The sequence below is a fragment of the Hirundo rustica genome, chromosome 8 (assembly GCF_015227805.2).
Source record: "Hirundo rustica isolate bHirRus1 chromosome 8, bHirRus1.pri.v3, whole genome shotgun sequence".
NCBI classification, from domain to species: Eukaryota; Metazoa; Chordata; class Aves; order Passeriformes; family Hirundinidae; genus Hirundo; species Hirundo rustica.
In genome coordinates this window covers 24,126,396-24,150,951 of record NC_053457.1, presented here as the reverse complement: position 1 = coordinate 24,150,951, position 24,556 = coordinate 24,126,396, and the positions used below count along the sequence as shown (strand labels likewise).

The window sequence follows — 24,556 nt, the reverse complement described above, 5'->3', positions numbered from 1 at the left end:
GCAGCGCACGCAGCCGCCATGGCTGCTGTCCAAGCCCGTCTACTTTCCCAGGGTTTGCTTTCGTTCTCAATTAAATTAATGAAAGTCCGCAGGCACACTTGTACTTACAAAAATAAGATTTCAATCCTAGCCTCCCGTCTTAGGGTGCTGGGTCCTTTGGCACAGCTCTGGTCCCACGTCCCCTGGGATTCTCCTTCTGGGCATGGACTTCATGAACTCAGATGTTACCCAAATTCCCCTTGTGCTTTAAAAGAGAGAAAGTTGTCCATGCTGCATGTTGGGGCAGGGATCAGAAGGAGCTGGTGTGGCTCTGATTGTGCAGCTCAGGTGCCTGTGTTGTGTGGTTGTGCTAGCGATGGGAGGGCTCTTTAAAACAGATTTCTGATACCCATGAACTTTGTCCTTCCTGTCCAGAGATAAATCTACAGAGGGAAACCAATCTCTGACATTCCATTACAGTAGACACCTGTAAAGACAGATTGTTGCAAACCTAGGTCTGTTCTCACATTGTATTCTAGTGTGTAAATCCTTTCCTCCCTGCACCGCAAGCCCAACTGGACAGCCCATGCTTTTGGAATCCGCCCTTCCCGGGCACTGACCACCTCTGCTGTCCCTATGTGTCACGTGAGCATCCCGGGGAGATGCCAGCACGGCACCCAGGGCTGGGCAGTGCCTGAGCTGGAGGGCCCGTGCTGGGGCTGGGATGTAAAGCTGACAGCTCCCTCTGAGCTCTTGGAAACCTCCTGTCCTGCTGGCTGCTTATTACCTTCCTGGAGGCCCACAGCAAGCTATCTGTTATGTCTGTGCAGCTCTCTCTGCCCACTCAGGTGGTGGGATTTGTTGTCTGCACTCCTTTCTAAATCCTCACAAAGACAAGATACACGTGTTTGGAACCAGATACGCAGGCAAAACATCTTGGGGTTTGGAGGTAGGGAGAGAGGAAGAAAAGAAGACAAAGGAGTCTCCTCCCAGCGTGGAGTTAAAACCTGTGGTTATGTTGTGCTTGGCACAGTTTCCTCATTGTACTGCGCTGGGTGGCTGCTCTCCTCTGGCAGATGCTCTCCCCAGAGCTATGAGAAGTGTCCTACAGAGATGAGTAGATACCATTTCAGATGGAGTTTGTGAAGTAAAATGTGCCATTGTGTTCCGAGCTATTGTTTCTGTTTTCAATATTGAAGTTACTCATGGTTTCCAGGGGACAATATATCAAGCAAAGCTAACAGGCTGTAGAGAAGATGTAGATTATGAAAACAGAGGGATTAAGTTTCATACTTTTGGAGCTGAAGTCTCATCTCTCTCTTAGCAGTGGGAGCAGGGAAGTACTCTTGCAGACTCACAAAACTCTATCAATTTAAATGAGGCTGTGTTTTTAATGGGATTTAGTTAAAATTATGGTCAGCACTGTGTCAGCAACTTAGAAGACTCTCTAAGGATGGATTCTGTGGGTGCAAGTTTAATCACCACGCAATGTATAAATTTCATTTCAGAGGGTTTCCCTGCCAGGCTTTGCACCAGTTCAAACAAAATCAGTTTGCAAAGGTGGGGTCTGGGTAATACCAGCCTAGAACCCCCATGAGAATCCACTGTTATCTCTTCATGAAAGAGTAAGGAAAGGTAGAAAAGGGCATTGCATGACTGATGTGATTCTCCAGCTCTTGACATCCCTTTTGGGGACTGCCTGAACCCAGGAGGAGTCACTCTGGCAAACAAGGGCACCCATTAATGAAGGGCCAGCCCCTGTTCCCAAATGATGCCATCCTAAATCTGTCATGTTACAGAGCAGAGCTGGACTTTGGTTCCCTGCATGATCTGACAGCACTGGACAAAACAGTGGTAAAACCAAAACTATTTTTTGCAGGCTGTCAATCACGCTGACAGTATTTGGTGTGTGTTTTTGCTAACAGTAAGTATGCAATTAATACCAGCACTCTGCTAATGGCCCTTGTGCTGCTTTTGGGATGCCTCCTCAAGCACCCTGCTTACAGCTGTGGTGCAGTGTTTGATGCTGCTGCCAGGGTTTTTTTTTTTAAGGACCAGAGGGTTTTCCAAAGCCCTGCAGTCTCCCACCAATCCATCCAGCCTTTGTGCTGGACTAAGCTGAGTTGAGCTGCTCCTACGTGCATGAATTTAGGGCAGGCACTCTGTTTTCACATTGTGAGGCCATTAGAGTGACTTGGTAAAAATAGTGAACTGATAAAGATTCAAAACCCCTAAAATCTTAGTGGGGCTGCACTGTATTTCAATCATTGGTTTGAAAGGGTTGAAATTTAAAGAAGGATGGAGAGTAAATACTTTTTTAAATGCTCAAGTGATGTAGGAAGCAGTGATTAATGGAAGTGACCTTGGTGATTTGCTCCCTTTCAGTGAAGCTCTTAGGCTTGCCATTGTGTTTAAAACTGGAAACTCTGCTCTGACACTGCTGTCAGATGCAGTTCTGCTGTCTCAAGGCCAGAGCCGGGTGTCCAAGGGCACTATTACTGCAGTGTCTCTCACAGGGACATGGTCTCTTGCTGCTTTTGTGCAATCTGAAAGAACACTTGAAATCCTGTGGGTTTTGTAAGGATAAAAAATTTCAGGATGTAAGGAAAGATGCTCTTATTTTGAAGTTAGTTCTTCCAGACAGGATTTTAATGTGACCTGCAGTAAGCCTTTCAGAACATGCCTAGGTTGTGCAGCCTGAGCACCTGGGCTGACTCTGGATGTGCCAGCTTCGGAAAAAATATCCGGCAAATTGCTTGCACCCCATCATGAAATTATGCAGAGCCTTCTGCAGAAGCTAATTGACCTGATGGGGCATGGCATCAGCACGGCTCTGACATCTCTGCATGACCCCGTGGTGCCACATAACTGCAGCATTCATCTCTCTAAAACAGGCATTGTGGTGTATGGCCTTACTTCCCAGGGATGCTGTTGGGACAAATCCTCTGTAGACACCAGAGTAACAGGGGACGTATAATCACCATGGATAGATGGAAAAGTATGAAGTAGCCTTTGTCCAAGCATCTTCCAGTGTGGTTAAGTTGGATGAGGCCAGTTTAATTTAGCACTGGGGAAAGAAAATGCTTCTGGCAGGAGACTTCAATAGCTGCTCTGTGAAAGGACACTGTGGGCTTTCTGAGAAGCTCTTCAGAGATGCACCAAGTGCCTCTGTCATCCCAAACCAGCACCTCAGAATGTTTTGCCAGGCTGTGTTAGCCACAGATGCTGGGATCATTCTGAGGAGCCTTTAGAGAAAGCTGCATTTCTTTATGAAAGTACCAAATGTCTCAGCTGGGAAAATGCATTCCCTCTTTTGATGGATCGTGCTGGGGAAAGACCCCCAGTCTCTGCTCCCCACCTTCTCCTCCCCTGGCTGTTTTAGTTGGATACTGAGAGGTCTGTAAGATTTCCAAGATTTCTTGTGGACATTTTCAGACCTGAGAAAGGCATTTTCCCTTTGAGAATTACACCATGCTGTAAATGTCTGTTCCCTTTATTTTATATGCATTTTCCTGCTTTTGTTTGACTTTCTCACGGATTGCACTATATTTAATTCAGAACATATCCTATAATGCTGTAATTGCCAGGCATGTCAGCTGGTTAACCGGATGACTTTTTGCTGTATTTTTTTTTTTTTTTTTCTTTCAAAATAAAAGGAAAGCAGTTGCTGCTGCTTCTCAGGGATTGAATTATTGCACTTCTCTTGCATGCTGTGGCATCATGTAACACCACAAGGGAGCCAGTGTCACTGGCTGCCTGATACAGTTTTCCTGCTGCATTGTGGAAACCGTTACTGCTTTAGGAAGAGATGGAGTTTCACCTCCTTCTGCTGTGTGAGATGTCAGTTCTGTGTGTGAGTGGCTAACAGATGAGCTCCCCTGGGATCAGTCTGTTCCACATCCTCACCCAAAGATCTTTTGCAAACTTTTCCTAGTTGGTGTTATGCTTAGGAACAGCTCTGCTCTGGCCAATTTTGAAGGGGTGAGAGTTAAGCAGGCTGTCTTGTGTCTGTGAGAGTGAACTGGTTTGCTGTTCTTGTGAAAGGGTGAAGCAGAGGAGAAATAAAAAGAAGCTCAGAGAAATCTAAAGAAAGTTTTCTAACAGCTGTATGCTGTGGAGAGATCTGCCCCAGCAGCGGAGGTTTCATTCCCTGCTGTGTATCTCCTCCTGTCATTGATCTCAGCAGGTATGGTCCTGAGCTGGAGTAAATGAGGTCCTTCCACTTACATCATGGATGCTCCACTGATTAATCTTAGCACAACACCTATTCTAAAACCAAACAATTGAAGAAATTTTCTTCTCTAGACCAGTATGCAGAAGGGGCATCTGTGGAGATGGTCTCTTGTGTTCTCCACTCTCTTGCTTGTTTTCACCTGCTGACATTTAAATGTTGATAATGTTACCTAGCAGCATGAGATCCATTCTTTGGAAATGGTGGCCAACCATCTTCCTTAAGTGAAAGATCCCTTTGGATTCCCTGGTTAGCCAGGATTTGGAATATGCTATCGATGGACAAGCCCACAACTGAGAGGATAATTGTATCTGAAAACCACCAATAATACTTCAATTTGCTTCTGTCCTGCTGGGTTTAGGTGAGTGTAGTTCCTCTGAATTCAGTCTCTGATTCCTGCTCTGCAGCATAGGGCTCAGAGCCTTTGATATGGCTCTTGATTAAATCTCACACCACCTACCTGAGATCTGTCTCACATTTTGCTGGTGCAAAACCAGAGACAGGACCAGAGAGGTTTTTTCCACTGGAAAACTCTAGCAGATGACAGAATTGAAACCCATCCTGGCCATTCCTTTTCTTTGCAGATCACATGGTTTATAATTCAAAATATAGTTGATGATGCTGAAAGCATCAATCCTGTCATCAAGCAGCACAGCTGGTTTCCAACTTCAAAATGAAAGGAAATTACTGCAGCTCCTCAGGGGTTTAATTAATAGCTCCTATTCTGGTATCTTACCTCTCCTCGTCTAAACTTGTGTTTTCTGCATTAGAGACTTTCAGTCTTTCCTGATTTGCAGATGCCTTTAACCCCTCTTGCTGAGGTGTGAGTTCTATCATCGCTAGTTTCAGATCCCTGGCAGTACCTTTGCTTTTCTTCCAGTTTCTTTGGCTGGAAGTTTCTCTCAGAAGTATGCACACAACCCCATACATGCACAGATGTCTCCTCTTCCTCATCCCCCAGTTGGTCATAGCTATCCTTTCCTCCTTGGGACTCTGAGATCAGATCAGCCTTGCGAGAAGGGATGTGCCTGATGCCTGACTGTCCTCATATACTTTACCTTTCAAGTCCATCAATGTCTAAGTTAAAGTTATTGTCAGCTTACCTCATTTTTAATGAAAAATGCATTTTCTGATGAGCACTTGGAAAAAGGGAAGCTAATGTGCCTCTTGGCATTCAGTGTAGGAAGAACTGTAGTCTTGGGACCAGTTAAATGACCAAGAGTAAAGTGGCAAGCTGGGGTTTCTAGGGGCACCTTGCAAAAACTCTGCTGCTCTTGGTCATGGTTTGATTTTTAACTGCTCTTTCTCTGGGACACAAGTAAATTATACCTTGGAAAGGGAGAGAGGCCTCATCTCTCTCTGTAGAAGGTTGGAGTCCTTTATCATTTTGCAGTGGTGGATGTAGTTTTGCTTGCCAAAGTAAGGAGCTTGTGTGAAAGTCATCCTCGGGACCTTTGTGTTATAAATAAATCTCCCTGTGACTGCAGTGCTGACCTCCTGCAGAGATTTGATTTTTATCTGTGCACGTGGCAAACCTGCATCCACTTGAAAAGGAACCAGAAAGATTTCCACACTAAGAGGTTATGTGGGTGTCCTCATTTGCTCATTTTAAGATGAGAACTTCATTCTTCTAACCAGAGGAATTAAAACTGCTGCAAGGAAAGAACGGGAGGAACCAACAGCCCAGCAGGAACCCATCTCTAGGCTGTGGTATAAGGCATAGGTGGAGGTCAGGTAATTGTCTCAGTGGATTAATTTTAGGGAGTTGGATTTGGACACAAACTTCCAAAACCTCAAAACCAAACTAGGAACAAAGTTTCCGCTGGCAAATGCCATAAGGTCAAGCCATTGAAGAGTCTATATGTTCATGTCCCCTGCACTGGTTGGTTTTTAGCAGAGTAAAAGCCTCTCCTTCAGAAGAGCAGTTGCCTCTTAGTCTTGGGTGCTCTAAGTCCTTATGGCTGCAGCAGAAAGAAATGTTGTTTCATGATAATTTAACCAAGATAGGTAAAATGTAGTAAGTAAGATTATCAGGAAGCTGCTTGGCTCTGTATCCTCAGAGATGCTATTTGTAGCATGTCAAAGGACACTTGCTTTTCTTTATTAAGTTTTTAAACCAGGTATTACCATTGCAAGGCAGACATGTTGGAATCTTACCTTCACAGCAGAGCTGATGTGAAATGACTAGAAATGCTGTTATCTGGCAAACCCAAATGATTCTTGTGTGCAGGAGTGGCTCTTTCTTCATGGCATGTTTGCATTTTAAGTAAAGGTGGCCTGAAGCAGATGACATGAGAAGGAAGGTGCCTGGGAAAGTGGTTGAGTCGATACTCCGAAATTTTCCTATTTCTTACTTGCAAGTCAAGTGATTTCATGGTTATACATGGTACAAATAGGAGGTGGAGCAGGCCAGTGTCCTTGCATCTGCTCTTTTTAACAAGCAGCAACTCACATGAGTAATTCCCTTGATTTTTAATGAGATTAATTGATGGTCATTTGCTGAACGCTGCAAGAAAGTCATAATCTGGACCACAAGGTTTTATAGCAGGTCTTCTAAAGGGGTTTTGGCAGAAGCAAGAAAGAAGGTGCTTTCTTCCTTCTCTTCCTGGAACAGAAGGCAGGACTGTGCAGGACTTCAGTAGGAAAAATGTCAGCAAACCCAGGGCAGTTTGGAGAGACAAAGACTGGAGAGGCAGTTTTGGTGGTGAGTTATTTGTGGACGTGCATCTGTTGTGCCAGAAGTGAGAGTGGGATGTGTTTGTTCAGCCTGACTCCAGACTGCCTGAATGGATGGAAATCTGGCTTCCTGGTTTCCATATACCCTCCCTGTTTCCAAACGGATCCTCCACCCTGTGATCCAGGGACATGGTAACAGGTTTCTTTCTGCTCACCACACCAGTCATGCAACTGGGGGCTCCTCCTCATTGTAAGCAGATGGACTGAGCTCCTCCAGTTTTGCCAAAACGCACTGCCCAACTGTGTTTTCCTGTCTGCCCAAAGCCAACTACATCCCTAATTCAATTCTTCAGGACTCTGCATGAAGACTTCCCTTCTTTGCCTTCATACTGGGATGATTTTATTCCCGGTGACAGAATTGCTTTCTGATTTAGCAAACTTTGTCCCTAAGTTAACTGTCACATATCAAAGATGTGGGCAAGAACTTGTGGAGACTGTTCATGTCTGAGCAGAGTAACTGGGGGCATGAGGTGAAGGGTTTTTTTTCATCAGTCATCTGGGTATTCGCAGTTATTATAAGAATAACTTCCTTTCATGGAAAAACATTTGTCACAGACAAAAGACTTTTCGACTTTCAGATGCTCTGCAGACATCTAATTAAAGAGAACTGAAAATCTGTTTATTGGTCTTTGTTAATCATGTGAGGAAAGCGCTGTGCCTACTAGGAGGAGTTCTGGTGGTTCAGCCCTTAACTTTCTTAATTCCCAGCTACTCCCTTTGTCTCCTCTTACCAGAGCTGGGCTGAGTGGGGATGTTAGGCATTGGCTTGGGACACCCCATCATCTTTGGAAGATTTGGGATGCTTCATTCAGGTCCACTGATGGGTTTTTTTCTCCTGTATACATCTCTTCCTCATCTTCCACTTTGCATCCTTCTCTCTGGGTGGGAAGATACAGAATCCCGCTTTTCTAGGACTTAACCTCTAACTTGCCCCGGCTTTGAATGGCAGAACTGGGTGCAGGAAAGTGCTGAGGAAGGCTCCCTGCTTCTGCTGCACTTTTTTGACTTTCACATCCTGAAGGATCCATGGCTTCTGGAGTGCCCCTGCCTCCCCCAGCTCCCCGCAATCCAGACCTTCCCAGTGGATGCAAGGGCTGGGGTGGAAAATGTAGTCTAGGAAATCTTAGCCAAACTCTTCCAGCTTCAGTTTATTGTATCTGTTTTGCTGGTATCCACCCTTTAGATAAATAGCACTAAGTTATACACTTTGTGGCTCTCTTGATGTGGTTAAAAAGGCTTGTATTAGCCAAGCTAATCTAACTCCAAGAATAACCCTGGGAATTTGACTGTATCAGTTCCAGCTTCAATCAATCACTGCGTAGTAAAGTGAGAATTGCTTTCCTGGCTAAAACTGTAGCAACAGTGAAACTTCAAGTCAGTAGGTGGGGATTCTCTCCCCCTCTTCCCCCCTCTTCTTTGAAGGAAGCTCCTGCCCATGCCTGACCTCAGACACCCAGAGCTCTACCTACAAGAAAACAAAATTTCCCATTTTTAATAAAAAACGTGTCTCTGTAGGCAGAAAAGTGAGTTAGCTAACAATCCGCAAAGTTATGGTCTATTTATTTACCAGGCTGACTCCCTGATGGGGAAACATGTGGGATCTTTTAAGTTCTTCTCCTGCACAGATGTTCCTTCTACTCCTGAGCTTTCTCTTGATCTTTGGTTTGCTGTGCCATATGGTGGAAACGCTGGAGATGTTGTGTGCGGTGGAAGACGAGAGGGATTCTGCGTGATTAAAACAAAACCAGTAAAAAGTAAAAAAAATAATTCTGACTGTTTTTTTCCCCAAGTTAGCAAAAAAATATTTTTAAAAGAAAATCTGTCGAGCTAGCAGAACCGCTGTTAACTTGCACAGCCTCCCTGTTGGACACGTAGCACTGATGAGATTAAATGCTGATTGATGAGTGTCCCCTGCCTTCCCCCAGCTCTTGCTGCCACTTTGTGTATTTGTATTGAGCTGTAGGTACAGTTGAGGTGAGGAGATAGGGGTTCTGCAAGGGCAAGTAACACGACTGCTTGCTTTTCCTTCCTTGCCTTCCTCAGAGATGACAGGAGCTGTGGACTGGGAGTTTAAGGGTGTCTCTCCAGGTCTGTTAAAGAAGCCCTGGGGCTGGCAGGAGCTTTGGACTTCTCCCTGCCCAAGGGAGCCAGACCTTCTGAGCAGGGAGGGGATACTGAGCATCATAGAGACGTCATGCATAGGAAACATGGGGAGAAATGGAACAGAATGTGAAGATTTGGGTCTCTGTCTTGGTAGCACCACATGCTGAATGAGAGCGAAAAGTTGCAGAGGGTGAATGGGAGAGATGAGAGGCTCTAGAAGTTTTCAGGGCTGCAGTTGGTCTTTTTTGGGCAAGTCATGAAGGTGTCACTAGAGCAGGTGCATCTTTGTCTGAGGCCTTTCAGCTGGTTTTCAGCCTCAGTGGCACTTGTCCATCCAGTCTCATCATCCAAGGGTATATCATAGGGCTCCTTTAGGACGTCAGATCAGCAAGCAGCTTTCCTAGGCTAGGAAACCATGTGCTAAAGGGTACTGGGCTGAGAGAACACCCACCTTGAGCTGTGCTTTCAGGCCATTCGTGGGTCTGGTGTTCTGTGGGATGCTTTGCTCTCTGAGGCCTCCTTGCCTGCTGTCCTCCATGTAGGGACTGCAGCGGAAGATATTCCCCACAACCCCACCTCTGTCTCCCTGAGAGAACAGGATCTATTTCTTACTGGACCAGGGCAGTGGGTCTTTCTGACTTTGCCATAAAAGCAGAGCAGGTGTTTTGTTAGATATGCTTTAACCTGGTTGCTTGAACAGCATTTTTAGCCAGGAGGGTGGTCTGTCAGATGGGACAGGTAAAACCTGTTGCTCCACCAGCACAGGCAGGCTGTGTATTAGAGACGAGGCGTGTGTTTTGTAGCAAAAACTGGGAGCCTAATTTTAGAATGACAGCAAGGCCAGGCTCAGCTGTCTGCCTCGGCCCTGTCCCAGCTCCTTTGTGCTGCCAGACACATGCCCTCCCTTTCTTGGAGTTAACTGTATCGTACCTTTTTAAGTACAGGCTCTCCTCCAACAAGACAAAGCAATTCCTGCAGTTGCTTTCGTCTTAAACCCCACACAAACCAAGAGATTCCCCTGGTCCCTAGGCAGGTGGTCCGTGTTTCCCTCTAAAGTCTTTGTTGTGCTTCCTTTGCAGATGCAGCTTCTGGACAAGTTCCCTATTGAAGGAGGCCAGAAGGATCCAAAGCAAAGAATCATTCCTTTTCTACCAGGTAATGCCGTGGGGGAAGCCCTAAAGAAGATGGCTGAGAGCAGCTGGAGAATGCAGTTCCCCAGCTACTGTCTCTAGTACTTTTTGTGACCATTCCTATAAATGCCTTTTCCCTGGGAGCTCATAGACCCAGCCAGACCTACACCTCCTCCTAAAGCAGCCGGCATGGTGTTGAGGGCTCTCAGGGGATCTTGCATCAGCTCTTCAGATTCAGGTTGGCTCGTGCCCTGTTACACAAAGGGATTTGATGAATTCTGGGGAGCTGTGTCTTTGGGGTGCAACCAGGCAGCCTGAGCTCCAGCCACCACTTGGGACACCACTGGGGACCAGAGTGGGTCTTTGTCATTTCTGGATGCTGTGGCTCTGCAGACACTGTCACTGTACAATAAGGAATGGAGAACTGGAGTAGCCCCTGTGATAGAAAGGAAACTGAAGGAAGGTTAAATGCAAATAGGAATTTCTAAAATGCTGGCCAAAAAGATATTTACTTATCTTTTTAGCCTGAGACACTGCCCCTCTGACACCTTTTGTAGGGGGTGTGAACATGATGGATATCCTGTCCTCAGGGTAACAGCACACACCTCTGTATAGCTTCTTCCAGCAGCAGCTGCAGGGATGGCATGGGGGCGATGAGCCACACCAGTGTGCTCTTGGAAGTGCAGGCTCTGGCCAGCTCCCTGGTGTCTGACTGCACGATTCTGGCTGTTGGCTTAAAGTTTGGCTCGCTGCACTGCCTGCCAGGATAAATGGAGTATTTTCAGCCTGTGAAAAGGTCTGTTCTGTCTCTCGCTTTAAAAAGGAGATCCCAGCTCTTCCCTGAAGCTCTTCTCTGTGAAGAGAAGCTGAGATGGGAGGGTTTAGTCCACCCCAGAAGCATGCTGTGGTCCCTAACACTTTGCAGGCAAAGCACACCTCCAGATGTGTGGTGAGGTTATTGGGGAGTAGGGACTTAAAAACCAGCAGCACAAATACACAATACAAGCATCAGAGCCACAGCAGGGCAGCAAAGCTGCCTGGCAGTGTCTTGGCAGCCTCTACAGACCTTGTGGAAGGCAGTCCCAGGCTTGGGGTGTTGTCTCTGCAGTGTTCTGTGCTGCATCCAGACTCTGTAGCCACAGGAAGGTGGTGTTGCCATCCATTTCCTATCTGGGATGGGGAAAGAAGACTGAGAGTGGGCTCTCTTTTCAGCTCTACCACCAACAAACTCATAGCCAAATCACTTTATGAAACATCTTTGTGATAAGAATGGATACTGCTGGTCTGCTTTTCTTACTGGAAAGCATTTTGGGGTCCTCGAAAGCACTGTCCAGGAGTGCAGATGGCTTCATGAGGTGCTGTAGGAAAATCCTGTCTGCAGGTAGCATTTGTTCCTCCTGTATTGACTGTCACTGGCTTATCTGTTTTATTTTCTCCTAGAAAAATGTTGGCTGACTGCAGGTGGCTGCTCCTCAGCCTTTGTGCAGATCCTAGTGATGGATGTTCTGATACATGGGTGTGTGATATTTGCAGAGGGTGAGATAAACCCCATATGCCCATTAAAACACTTCCTACCCTTCCCACCCTCCAGAAACATGAGGGAGATGGTAGTGCCACGTGTCCTTGAAGGGAAGAGTTATATCTGGAAAACATTTGGGTTGACTTAATGTCCCAAAGAGAGAAGCTGCCAGAACAGACTAGACTTCAGCTGCATTTAATTTAAAATTTCTGTGATATATGTTCTACTTTTGATATCAAATCTCTGCCTCTTTCTTGTTGAACTGCTGAACAGCCCTTGTTGCTTTACCCAGGAACAAGGTGACTCAGCTAAATGTCAAACAATGTCAAACTCCGTTAAATAAACTAGCTGCCAAAATTAGAATATGCATGGCAGTTCTGCAGCTGGAGCTGTGGACTACGGAAACGAATACCTAGCTATAAACTCCCTTAATTAAAAAATGGCAAGGCAGATGTTTGTACTTAAATCCTACTTTATGAAGATGTTATGGTCCTGCTTGCTTATTGTGGGCCTGATTCAGCCAAGCTGGAGTGGCTCTGTATGCCCAGGATTTGCTGTGCTACTTGCAGGGTCGGACTTGCAAGGTCGGACTTGCAGGTCCATCAGCTCTGGCTTAGGAAGTTGGCATATTCCATCCTGCAACTCCTGTTTGTCAGTGCTCTCCTGAAATGATAATTAGTGCTTGACTGTGCTGGAAACCTTTTACCTGTAAAACCAAGGAAAATGTAATGGGATTCAGAGCCTCGCCCCCCCAAGGAGAATGGGTGGTTCAGCAGCAGGAAAGTGCAGTTCTTCTTTCCTCCAGACACCTTTATCTTATTTTCATCAATTTCTTTCTATTTTCATCAATTTCTTTCTTCAAATACATTTACCATTACTTCTCCCTTACACAAACAAAGAGTCAATGGCTTTCAGTGCCATGAAGAGGTGCGAGGAAACTATAAACAGTGGCAGGTAGACCAGTAGAAAATGTCCTGTGCACAATGGTGTAAATTTTTTTTTTCCCTTCCTTTTGAGGATGACTTCCTTGCCTTCAATTTTTTTTGTGATTCTTTTTTTAACAATACTGACAGGACAAAAGTGATATTTTTGTCTCCTTTCTTCATTTCATCTTCTTCCCATGAGTTTTTCCATTCTTCTCTCCGATTTCCCTTTTTAATGTTGGAAAACCCTGCATTGGGAGGGGTTGTGCACAAGAAAACTGAGTAAGAAACTCTGTGGATTGGCCAGAGAGTGTTCTTGTAGCTGGTGGTATAATTTTTTTTCTTTGGAGGGAGACTGTAGAAGAGTCAGAATAAAATTTGCTGCAAAAACCCCTCTCTATAGCAAAGACAGTTTGTTGCTCTAAGAAGACATGGATGGGAAATGCTCTTTGAATGTACCAGTGTGGCTGTTGGTTGAGCCCATTTGCAATACACTGATTTCTCCATCACCTCTCCTGCTGCATATCTCCAGTGATCTTTGGAGTGTGGATGAGTAGATCTGCTCCCTCCCTGTCAGGTACTTCTACATCTGCGTCAGCAGAGAAAAGGGGTTTTGGATTTGGGCTCCCTTTTTCAAGGATCTTGAGGTAATTAACAAAGGAATTTCAGCTGGAAGGAGAAGACTCGTCTGCTGAGCTTCTGGAGACCACAGTGGCAAATGAAATGACAGAGACAGGGCAATGCAACTCTGGGATTAACAGTTTTGGAGCGGTTGACCCAAGACTCCAGGGCTTTCATTGTTTTTCATTTCTCTTGGCACCAAGTGGGAGAGCCATCTGGAGACAAAGCTGGAGGGGTGTCAGCTCTTCTTGCTCCACTGTGTCTTCCAAAGTGCAGCCCTGGGGAAAACGCACTGCATGGCATGAAATCCTCATGTCTGCTGGGCTGCAGATCCCTGCCTTGGAGAGAGGCTTGGGCTTGCCATGGCATGGGGGGCTGGCCATTGATGATGGCAGCCCCTTGCACTTCCCACACAGATTCCAGCTTGATCCCTGCCGGACTTCAAACCACCTTTGTCTTCCACTGAACAAACAGGAGGCTTTTGCATAGGATGTGCCAGAAGGGGAACATCTTCACTGGTTGTCTGCTCTGCAGCTTCCATGCTGCCTGGAGAGGGAGACATCCTGTCCGAGGAGACTACTCTGTGTGCCTGGTTTTCTTGTGTTGGGAGGCTGAGTCCTATCCCAGGGGAGCGGGATGATCAATGCAGGCTGCCCTACCAGCCTGGTCAGGCGGCTGGAGGAGCTGCACCCCAGCCCGGCTCCAGTCCCTGCCTGCAGTGCTTGGAGCTTCTTCCAGAGAGGCTCCCTTCCTTTTTTCCCCACTCAAGTTTTCCTCTTTCCTTGACTCGGGCGAGGAAAGAGGAAATTATCCATTTTTGGGCGTGTGTTGCTAGTGTAGCTTGGTGGCTGTGTCCCAGAGCATCGGGAGGGATGCCAGCAGGGGGGATGAGATGTCACCCAGCTGCTCTCACCTCGCTGTGCCCCGCTGACCTGCTTTTGCCCCTGGGAAGAGAAACGCTCCGGCACCATCTCAGAGGGTCTCTGGGACTTTCCCCTTCGTGGGTAGCAGGAGCACACTGTGTGCCTCCTGAGGCGTTTTGAGGACAGGCAGCAAATTCAGCTCCCTGCTGGTAGCCCGAGCTGGGCCCTGTTTTCTGCTCCGGGGCTGTGACGAGCCGCTCCTGCCTGGAACAGCGGGTGTGAGTGGGGCGAGCTGATCCCTGCCCGGAGGGCTTCGCCTGGCTGCCTAATCTCTGGGCAAGGCTCCCGGTTCCCCAGAGAAGCCCCGGTCCCTGGCAGCCTGAGGTTCGCTGGAGGCTGTTCCCGCAGCACAGGGGAGCCGGAGCCGAGGGCAGAGCCGTGTGTGAGTCAGGAGGGCTGCGGGAAGGGAGAGGCTCTCCCGGAGAGGGCGCGGGCGGCCGTGCCAGCACCGCCCCAGTACCTGGGGGAGCCGGCGGAGCCTCCGCGCTCTGCACCATGCGGGAGCATGGGGAATGACCCCTCGCCCATGCCGGCCAGAACCTTCCTCACAGCCGTGGCTGCCGCTCCCGGGCTGCGCTGGGGAAGGAGAGCTGCCGATGAACTGCATCCCAGGTGCTCGTGTCCGCTTTCCGGTGTCGGTTTGAGGTGTTGGGTTTGTTTCTTTCCCCTCCCCTTTCCAGCGCTGTCTTTTAGGTAAGACGAAGGTAAAGGGCTTCAGTAGGTTCGCAGCAGCAGAATTATGTCCGCAGTGATGAGAACAGGGTTTGTTTGTGGGTTTTTTTTTTCCTCTCATCTTTGTATGTTCCAGCTTTTTGCCTTTTTGTTTTGCTCCGGACTGGAGGAGAAGCAGTGTTTTGTTCAGAGATCATGTGCTGGAGGCAGAGATGATGGGTTCATCCTCACACAGCGCCGTGACCCTCAGATCCAGCCATTCGTGTTCTACCTGTGTAAATCCGGACCAGCATCAGCAAAATAATTCTGTCAAAGGTGCTGCATTTCAGCAGGGTACAGGGCGTGGAAAGTGCTTTCAGCATTTATTCTGCCCACCTTGGGAGGCAGGGGGATGATGACTGTCAGGCACACACTGGCCAAGGAGGAGCCTTAGAACTTTTAGAGATATTTTTATTCCAGGCTGTTTTCTCCTTTGGAGAGCTGGTTGCTAGCAGAGCATTTAAAAGTCCTAATTCTTAGCTGTATTTTATTTTGTTTTTAATTTTTTATTATTCTGTCCTTTGTCACTCTTGAGCTAGGACAGCAAGTTTTTAGTGAGTGATATAAACTTTTTTTTTTTTTTTTTTTTTTTTTTTTTTTTTTTTTTTTGGTGGAATAATTTTGAATTCCTCAGAGTTTTATTTCTGACCTACTCAGAAATGAACAGTGTTGCAGCAGTTCAAAGACAGCCAAAAAGTAGCATGGAGATTAAAAAACCCAAGAGAGCTGAGATAAAATTCTCTTTATCAAGTCACATCTTAAGTTTTAGATTAATATATGAATTAGGCTGTTTGAAACAGTGTTCCTTTAATATGCAGGGGTAGTCTTACAGGCGTGATAGGCATACACACACACACAGGAGTCTCAGGTGTCTGGTTTGCTGAGCCTTACCTGTGTAAAACCAATAACAAAGATGTTCTGCTGTGCTTTTCTGAATCTGAGGCACAAACTCCCAGAAGAAGGAAGGGCTCTGGCCCCATCCACCACCTGCAATAAGGCAGCATTGCAGTCCCAGCCCCATCTCTGAGGAGCTGCCAGAGGGTGGAGAGGTGACCCAATGCAATGTGGCATGAGATGCTGTGGGCTTGAAGAGCTATGGAACTCTTTTTGGGGGCCATTCCATAATGCAGTGCATTTTCATTTTAATATGACTATTTTACATTTTCCTGCCTGTTCTCTGAAAGGGAAGAGTGCTTCCAGGTTTAAAACCAGCTTATGTTTGAGCCTGGATGTTGTGTAAGCAGGACAGCTAACAGGTCCTTGGCTTCTTTCCACTCCAGCTTATTTAGGACTGGGGTGATGCCGAGCTTCTGGTGAGCTGCCCTTCAGCAGCTCCTATTGTTTGAGTTCACGGTTTCTATTGTGTCTTTCTATTTTCTGCCTTGCTAGGAGAGCTATTGTGGAAAATTCATCTCCTGTCTCGCACAAGAGGAGAATGGATTTCCTGTCGGCTCTGGGCTTGAAGGGAAAGCAGGGGCTGCCGGGAGGAAGCGGCTGCTCCTCGGCCGGGCGGCGAGAGGATTGATGATTTTAAGGGGAACAGGCATATTCTTTTCTTTAGGCTCTGTGGAGATATTTTTAGGGTTTAAGTGTTTTCTTCTTGAAAGACAAGTCATCGAGTATGAGGTCATAGGATGCCCCAAGGCTGCTGCCTGTTGAGAAATCTGTGGAAAAGGCATGGCCAGCGCCAGCTTTCAGAGCTGCCCGCTGGGGAGGGAGCTGTAAGGAGCCCCCCAGACTGGAGTGCAGGGGGCTGCTGCCTTTGCATGTTGAGTCTCTTTCACAGGTCAGGCCTTCTGAAGGTCTTTAGGCATTAACAGGGCATGAATCAAGGGTCTGATTCCATTACAAAAGGAAGAAAAAGTGGGAAGAAATAATGCTGGTATCTGCCCAAATACCTGGTCCTCTTCTCTCAGCTTCTTCTGAGTCCTTTCTCAGCATACAGATCCAAAATCTATCAGCTGACAGCTGAAATGAAGGCCTGGAATAGAAAAAAACCTACAGAATCTTTTTCTGGGGCTTGTAAACCCACTCTTCTCACACAGGTTAAGAGCTCGTGTTTTGCTCAACCAGAATCTACCTCTGGGCAGAAATCAGCATATGCAAAACATGATGTGCCTCTCATTAGACCACTTGAATCTCCTGATGAGGATTTTGTAATGATCAAGCCATAGTTTCTAGGGAAAACAAAGATTGAAAAGGGATTTGGGTCTGGGTTTCCTTGAAGCCAGAGCTAATGGGGGTTATTTTTTTTTTTGCAGCTCTGGATGCTAGACTGAAAGGCCAGGGAAGGTTTTCGGTGTAGTCTAGCTGCCTGGACTCCTTGGGGAAATATACAGACGTTTTTTACTCAGAAATTAGTTGGATTTTGATTCTTGTTTTAAAAGGCAATAAATAAACACGATTATAGACTTGAAAAGCAGTTGAGCTGCATTGGGCTCGTCGTTTCCTCAGGCAGCCATTCCAGATGAGTGTGCCTTCTACTACTATAATTACTTTTTAAAAATAACTCTGCAAGTCTGTAATCTAAAGTGGGTGGTATGTAGCAAGTCTGAGAGCATTCTGCATTCAACCCACAGACTGGAGAGAGGGTGACTTTTATATAAGGGTTTGCTTGTCTTCCTCCCTGGTCTGAAATCTGATTTTTTCCCACAATCCATCAACAAATGGCCCGTACAATAAAAGTGCTTTTTAACACAGTAGTCAAGCTTGCCAGGGACTCAGATGGTTTTGCAGCCCCCAGGCTCTAGATATTCCCTCTGGATATTACTTATCTACCTAATCTTGTCTTTGTTGTGTTCAAATTTAAGTTGCCTGGGTAGTACAGGGGAGAAGGGCCCAGCTGAGGTTCACAGTTAAGTAAGAGTCTAGACCTATGTTTGAATCTGTTTTCAGCTCACTTTGCCTTTTGGCTGGGCCAGCTGATTTATTTGTGTACTCAAATGCTTAAAATAGGTTGTGATTATTTTTTTTCCTGTAGATTGGAAACAATGGACCTGGGAATTTGCTGCTTGATTTCTCCTACTTAATTTTCTCTATTTATTGAGCCTTTTAGGTGGTGATGTTCTCTAGTGCAGTGTGTTTTCAGACCTCCCTGCTCCACAATGCAGCTTTTTCCAGGCTCTCATGAACATTGTTGTTACTCATAAGGGGATCTTTATACTCAGGAGCAGAGTGAGGGGACTGTGCAGGCAGGGATTTGCCAAACTTAATCTATTTTCACAATTATGAAATAACCCATGGCAGTGTCTACTCCCCTGTGGGGTTTCTTTTTTAGTGTTTAGTCCCATTTAAAGGGAAAGCTGAGGTAGAGAGAAGGAAATAACATGGGAATTAGAAAGAGGAAACCAGGGGCAGGTAGATGAGGAAAGGAAAGTAAGTCCTAGAAGTAGGAAATTCAATCCTCTTGAGCTTCTTCCATTCAGAGAGGTGCTAATACAGGCCCCAGGCTTGTATGCAGGATTGAGGTAATTAATGTTTGCCCTCAAATTTCCGTGGGTCTGAAGTTAAGCGCTTCCACCGTGTCGTTTTCTATCAGGGTTTTGCCACCTCTAAATAAAGAGCAGAAAATTACATTCCTTCTGCTTTTATATCCTAAGCATCAGCAAGTTCAGGCTTGCAGGGTGCTTCTTGTATTCAGGGCTCTCAACAACGCAGGGCTGACCTGGAATAAGCAAAACATCTGCAATCTGGTTTGCCCATGGTGGGATTTTATTGGTGTCCGGGCTGGTGGACACACTTCACTTTTTGCAGGGTGCACTGTTAGGTGTGATTCCCAGCAAATTCTTCCAACACTTCTCACCAAATGCTGGGGTAGTTTGCTGTTGTCTCAGGCAAGGAGTAAAACCATCAGAGTGGAGTACAGGAGAAAGGCATTTGGGCCTATTCCCAGTGGGCAGTGTCGTCATGGCTGGTCTATTTAAATCGTTAGATGCGGAGAGCAGAAGGAAGAATGTTCCTGTACTAATCCCGCCTCCCACAAAACACAGCGAGCGCAGATTTGTGTGTTTAGCAGATTTCCTCTTGGGAAAAAAAATTCTCCTATAGATAATAATCCTTTTAGCAACATCTCCAGTGAACGAGGCTTTGTCCGAAGAACAAAGAAGACGTCGCAAGCTTGAAATACGCCTGAATTTCCTGAGTGCGCTTGCCGCTGTGTGCAGGCAGGAAACTCTGTTAGTCTGGTTTGGATGTTTGCTCTGAAGCGGCACAAACAGAGTGCCAGGTCTCCTGGGATCCTGATCTGACCCGCAGACCAGGGAATAGGGGTTCCTCTAAGCTGCAGCTGTGAGGACTGCCACAGTCACAGGCAGCTCTGTGGCCACGTCCCTGACGGTCACATTTCCCCTCTGGCCATATCCTCTGAAGATTCTGGGTGGATGCAGGGGCCAGCAGCAGAGGTGCATGGTGCAGTAGACCCAGCACACGTGAGTGTTAAGCTGCCAGCCAGCAGGGAACTCATTTCCTGCACAATTATGGAAACAGCTGATCTGTGACATTGTAAGAAGGGGAGAAAATACAGGGCAGGGGAAGGAAGGCCCTGGCTATGTAAATATTTACTCTTGCACAATGCCCCAGCCACCGTCTTTTTCCAGGGTCTGGGATAAGAAGGGGTTGCTTGCTGCTGGCTCTGGCACATGGGGAGCTGTGGGAGCCACCAGTGAGCTGCCCGCAGCTGGAAGGAGGACACTGCCAAGGAAAAACTGCTCTGCTGGAGTGTGATACTGCCCTGCTTGACTCACCTGCTCCCTGCTGCCTCCCACAGCCAGGGATGTGCTGCTGGACCACTGAGAGCTTGCTTGAATCACCTGCCTGGGCCTCCTTTCCCATTTCTTGGTCTAACAAAGTCTAACAAAGCCAAGGTAGTGATATACCCCTGCTAGTGAGGTAACTGGTACCCCTGCTCCTTCCCAGAGAGCAGAGCAGCCATGGAAAGAGTGTTTGGGAAATGAAGACACAAAGCATTCCAGAGTAATGCTGCTGCAGGTGTCCAGGATCTGGGGACTGCAGCATCTTGTGTGATGCCATCCATCACATGCCCACCCCCAGGCAGGTCTGGAGTGGGCACGAACTGTGTGGTGAGCAGAGGAGGCACTTGGAGGCACGTCGCTAGATCTGATTGAAAAGACCCTTGGACACAAGTCAGAAAAGAGACCCTCAGAGACAGGAAAAGGCTTTTCTTGTGGTCATGGCATTGTTCAACCTGATCTAATACTTGTTTTCTATTTCTTTCCCTCACCCTAGGAAAAAATGTTATATTTTCCATTCCTGTCAAAGAGCATGTGGATTAACTCTCTTTGATGTTTAAATACTGCTGAGCTGTCCTTGCATTAGCCCCCCTTGGCTGTGGTGGTGGCTGCCGTGGCATCTGACCACTGGGGCATTTCTGAAGTGTCTCCTGTGTGTACCCAGCAGGTCAAGGGAAGGCTGTGGTGTGCTTTGCTTTGTCCAGTTTGTGTTTGCAGCCAGGATTGCATAGTCTAAGCCGTGTTTCTGCAGTGCAGCAGCCTGAGGTGACTGGCAGCATGGGGTGATGTGTGTGGGGAGATTCAGTGAGTCCCAGTAGGAGTGACACCAATCCACTGGTGGGTCTTGCTGTAGTCTGCTCTCTCGGAGCTGTCTGCAAAACCAGAAGAGTTGGAATAGGTGGGATTCAAAGATTTGTTTCATGGAAGTGGTTGACGTGGTAGGAGGGGTAACTCCAGCCTGTTGCCCTCCACCCCTTTCATCAAGGAAATACTTGCTAAGCTCGCTCCCCAGAACATGCACCGTCACTCAGTGAATAAGCACAAGGGATTTGTTGTGGGTTAATTCTGCTGCTGGAAATCAAACCCTGTTCGTGGTCAGATGACATCTTTTTTCTTGGAAAGGGACCAAGGTTAAGAAGACAAGGAAGGCAGGTTAGTTAAAATATGTCAAAGTCTCTTGGGTGTAAGTAAAGACTATAAATAAGAGCCTTTTAACTTGGAAAAGAACTTTAGAGTGATATGATCAGGCTCAGTTTAGTCCAAATATTGCTTTATGCCATTAAGCTGTTATCAGGTTTTGGTTCAACTGCAATAGTTTTACAGCTTCACTTCAGTGGGAACAGTTGCAGCCTTTATGCAGGTAAAGCATTTCCCCTGAAACGTTTGCAGGGAAGACTGCTGTATTGTGCAGGAACCTGGGAGTGAAACTGCCTGGAAATGAATAGCTGGGGAGGTCACCTCCTCTAAATCTTGGGGTTTTTTTCCTCATTCCAGTGTACCTACACAATCTAAGGATTTATATGGTGAACAATGAGGGGATTTAAATGAGGTTTAGTTTTACATTCCGGTTTATGAATCCTCAAACTTAGTAATAGAAGCTGAATTTTTACTTATTTCCTCTTAAGCTGCAAACATGTCTGATTCAGCGGTGTCTTGAGATGATTTGTCAGGATGAGAAAATAAGTCACACTGCTCTTCCTTTTGGGATTAATGGAGAACAAGAATAACCCTGTACCCATAATATTATTTCAGTTGGGCTTGCATAATAGCCTGGAAATGGTTATACTCCATGCAATGCTTTGTAATAATGATGTTTCATCCTTTGAAGCTGGGTTAGTTCATGTCACAATGTCAGATCTGCACAAATAATAAAACACACACACCCCTCCAGTTTTTCTTGACTAGCCTTCATTTTCTGGTCCAAGTTTTGCTACAGTCAGTTAGAAGAGAGTGGATTTTAATGCTGTTATCCAGCACCATCACAGCCAAGAAAGTCCCATCTCACATTTGGTGTGTTTGCATGTCAGTGTGCGACTGGGGGTTTAGGAAGATCCTGGTGTTTCTAAGAAGTCTCGCTGTGTGCGTGCCTGTTCTCAAAGTCTCTACAGAGCATGAGTAATTCCACCAAAATCGTTGTAACTGACCCTCTCCCTGAGCCAAGGTTTTCCATGCATCTGGGCCCTTATTCCTGGCTTTCATTAAAGGAAGTGAGAGAAATCAGGCCTCCCATAATTACTTACAATCTGTGAGCTAGGCTCAAATGTAAATATTTTCAGGGTCACAACTTAGCTCTTTACTTTTAATATACTTTGTTATTAGTAATCGGTTTTGAAGAGATTGAAAATCCCACCCATAAGTTTCTGTAGTGTCAAGCCTGCTCAGCCTTGACCTCTGCTCCCAGTGGTATCATTGGATTTACTGTTGACTTCAACAGGAGCAGTCACCGAGCCTCTGAGTGCTTTCTAAAACCTTTTCCCTATGTTTTTTCTGTGTAAAACCCATCACTGTTGCTGCCAGATTATATGATGCTAGGGTTTAAAATGATTTAAGAATGAATTCAAAGTGATAAGAAGGCTAACTTGCAATAAAGCTAGGCAAAGTAAACTTGCTTTCTTTCTAAGACAAAGTGACTTCCACAAGGTTTTAATTTTCTCTGGCCCAAGTGGAAAAGCAATTGAGTTTGGTTCGCTGTGTGCATGTGTGAGTCGACACTGCTGCAGCGAAGCCTGAGATGATGTCCTGCACCCAGTACCATGCAGGCTTACCCTGGGCACGTGGGACCAGGTGAGGGGGCTGGAGCACGCTTAGGGGGCCTGGTTTCAATTTCTCTCTGCCCTCCCTGCTACAGGGTGTGAACTTGGGAATCACCAGTTAAACCCATATTTAGTTACTAATTCTGCCCAAGAGGCGTCACTAGTTTTCTCCACTGCCAGAAGTTCTTTACAAATAGGAAATAGAAGATCTGGGGGCTCAAGCAGAATAAATGGGGTCCAAATCTACCCCCAGACTCTCTGGACATATTGTACTGGGGAAGAAGAGAGGCAAACTAGAATTGATATGTGTCCAGATGCAATGGAAGAGTAAATCCATAAAACACTGTATAGCACTCAAATACTGCAGCAGTAAAGTCCTTCTGCAGTTGCCTATGCCCTGACTGGTGGTGTTGCTGTGTTAAAAGCCTCCTAGCTCACATCTGTTTGCAGAGGTCCTCTGGAGCAGGGTGGTCTCTTGCTCTAAAAGTGATGATAAATACTTAGCTTTTATGGATTAGATTATTCCTCACAACTTGTTCTCTGTTTCACTGGAGGTCAGCTGTACTCATCATCTATTTGGATTTTCTCCCCTGGGCCCCTTTTTGTTTTTTTGCAATTAAACCAGATCCTTTGTTCTGTGGTGTCAGCAGATAGAGGAGTGTTCCTCCAGGCAGCCGTGAAGACAGAAATGTGTGGGCAAGCCTGTTGCCTCTCTGTAGCTTTCTGCTCCTCTTCTCCCATCAACACTCCCTGTGCATGTTACTCACTTCACGGGGTGGTTGTGTCCTCTCTGCACCATCCATTTCTTGGTTCACCTCCCCTCGAGAAGAGAGTCCAGATGTTATAATCCTCTGGTAAGCCCTAAAACTGGCAGGATTTTTGTGTTTGTTTCCATCCTCCTGTTTTATTTTCATAAGCCTATAGATTGATTTTATTTCTCGTAAAGGTCTCTGGGCTGAGAGATTGCTATTCATCCACTTTTAATTAAAGCAATATAGGGAATTAGGCTTTTCACAGGGGTGGTTCTGGTGATGCCTCTGACTGTTTTTGTTAGTTTTCCTGCCATCTGAGCAAATGCTTGGAAGTGTGAGTTGGAGCTTAAGCTTTTTAATCACCAGAGAGTGAAATTACTACATGATGGTAAATTGATTCCTTTGCAAAGGAAAAACTCTTTCTTGGCTGCTGCTGTGTGCAGTACTCCAACAAAGAGAGGAGGGGTCACTGCTGCAGCCTCAGAGGATGGGAGGGTGCAAGGAGGGAGTAAGGATTTGGGCATCAGAGCACTGAGGCATTTGGTGGAGTAGCTCAAGGTGACCTGTGATTTTTGCAGTAGGATTTTGAAGGGGTGGAGGTGGTGGGAGCCCAGTCCCTCACCCTGGCAGTATCCAGCTGTTTCCCACAGGAGTCCATTTCAGATTAGGCTGCCAAAGGCACAGTTTCTCTTGACATTGGTACCATACTAGAAGAGCATGCGTGTAGGACTGACGGTTTCTGGAGAGCCAAGTACTTCTCTTCCCAAGTGATTCATAGTCCCTGATTCCCATTCTGTCCTTCAAAGCAATGCTCTCAGGCTCATAAAACAGAGCTTCATGCAAGCAGAGGCTGGTGCAGGCAGGCATCCTCCCATTGGCATATGGGGGTCACAAACTGGTCTTTTTCTGTATCTTGGGGAAGGCAGTGAAATCCTCCTCCCCAAGAACATGATTATTTGGGGTGAGCAAATGAAAGAGCTCAGGAGCAGGTCTCACGCTGACCCAGGGAAGCAGCTGGCTTTTCTGCCCGGAGTGTTCAAATTGTTGCAGGTTGTTTTACAGAGTGAAAGACACCAGCAGGAAATTTTCAGAAGAGCACAAGTGTCATCTGACCCTGACTCCTGTTTTCTGAAGTGTCAGTGTGTTCCTGTTGTGTGTTTGTGCATGTGTTTGGAAATTTGACTTCTGTTTCAAATTGGTTAGCTATTTTAATACAATGGAAGGAAAGCTATCACCCCCAGTGGCAGTATGCTTGCAGGAAAACCTGTATTTACCCGTGGACTCCTGGGGAGAGGGGAAAATCCTCTTCAGTCTCAGTAACTTCTGTCTCTTGCTTCTGTCCTTGCACATAGCTTGTTTCTGGCACTAGAACACAGCTGCTCTTGGCTTTCCCAGCCCCATGAGCTGCACACAGGTTCTTGTGGTGC

At 46.4% G+C, this 24,556-nt stretch overlaps 1 protein-coding gene across 4 annotated transcripts in view; it reads left to right on the top strand.

The window, feature by feature from the left end:
* Nucleotides 1-24,556, top strand: part of SH3PXD2A (SH3 and PX domains 2A) — a 248,910-nt gene that overhangs the window by 58,972 nt on the left and 165,382 nt on the right. For all 4 annotated transcript variants that reach the window (XM_040070646.2, XM_040070647.2, XM_040070645.2 and 1 more), the window contains exon 3: nucleotides 10,129-10,204. In XM_040070646.2, coding sequence (XP_039926580.1) covers nucleotides 10,129-10,204 — 76 coding nt within the window. The remainder of the gene's footprint in view (nucleotides 1-10,128; nucleotides 10,205-24,556) is intronic.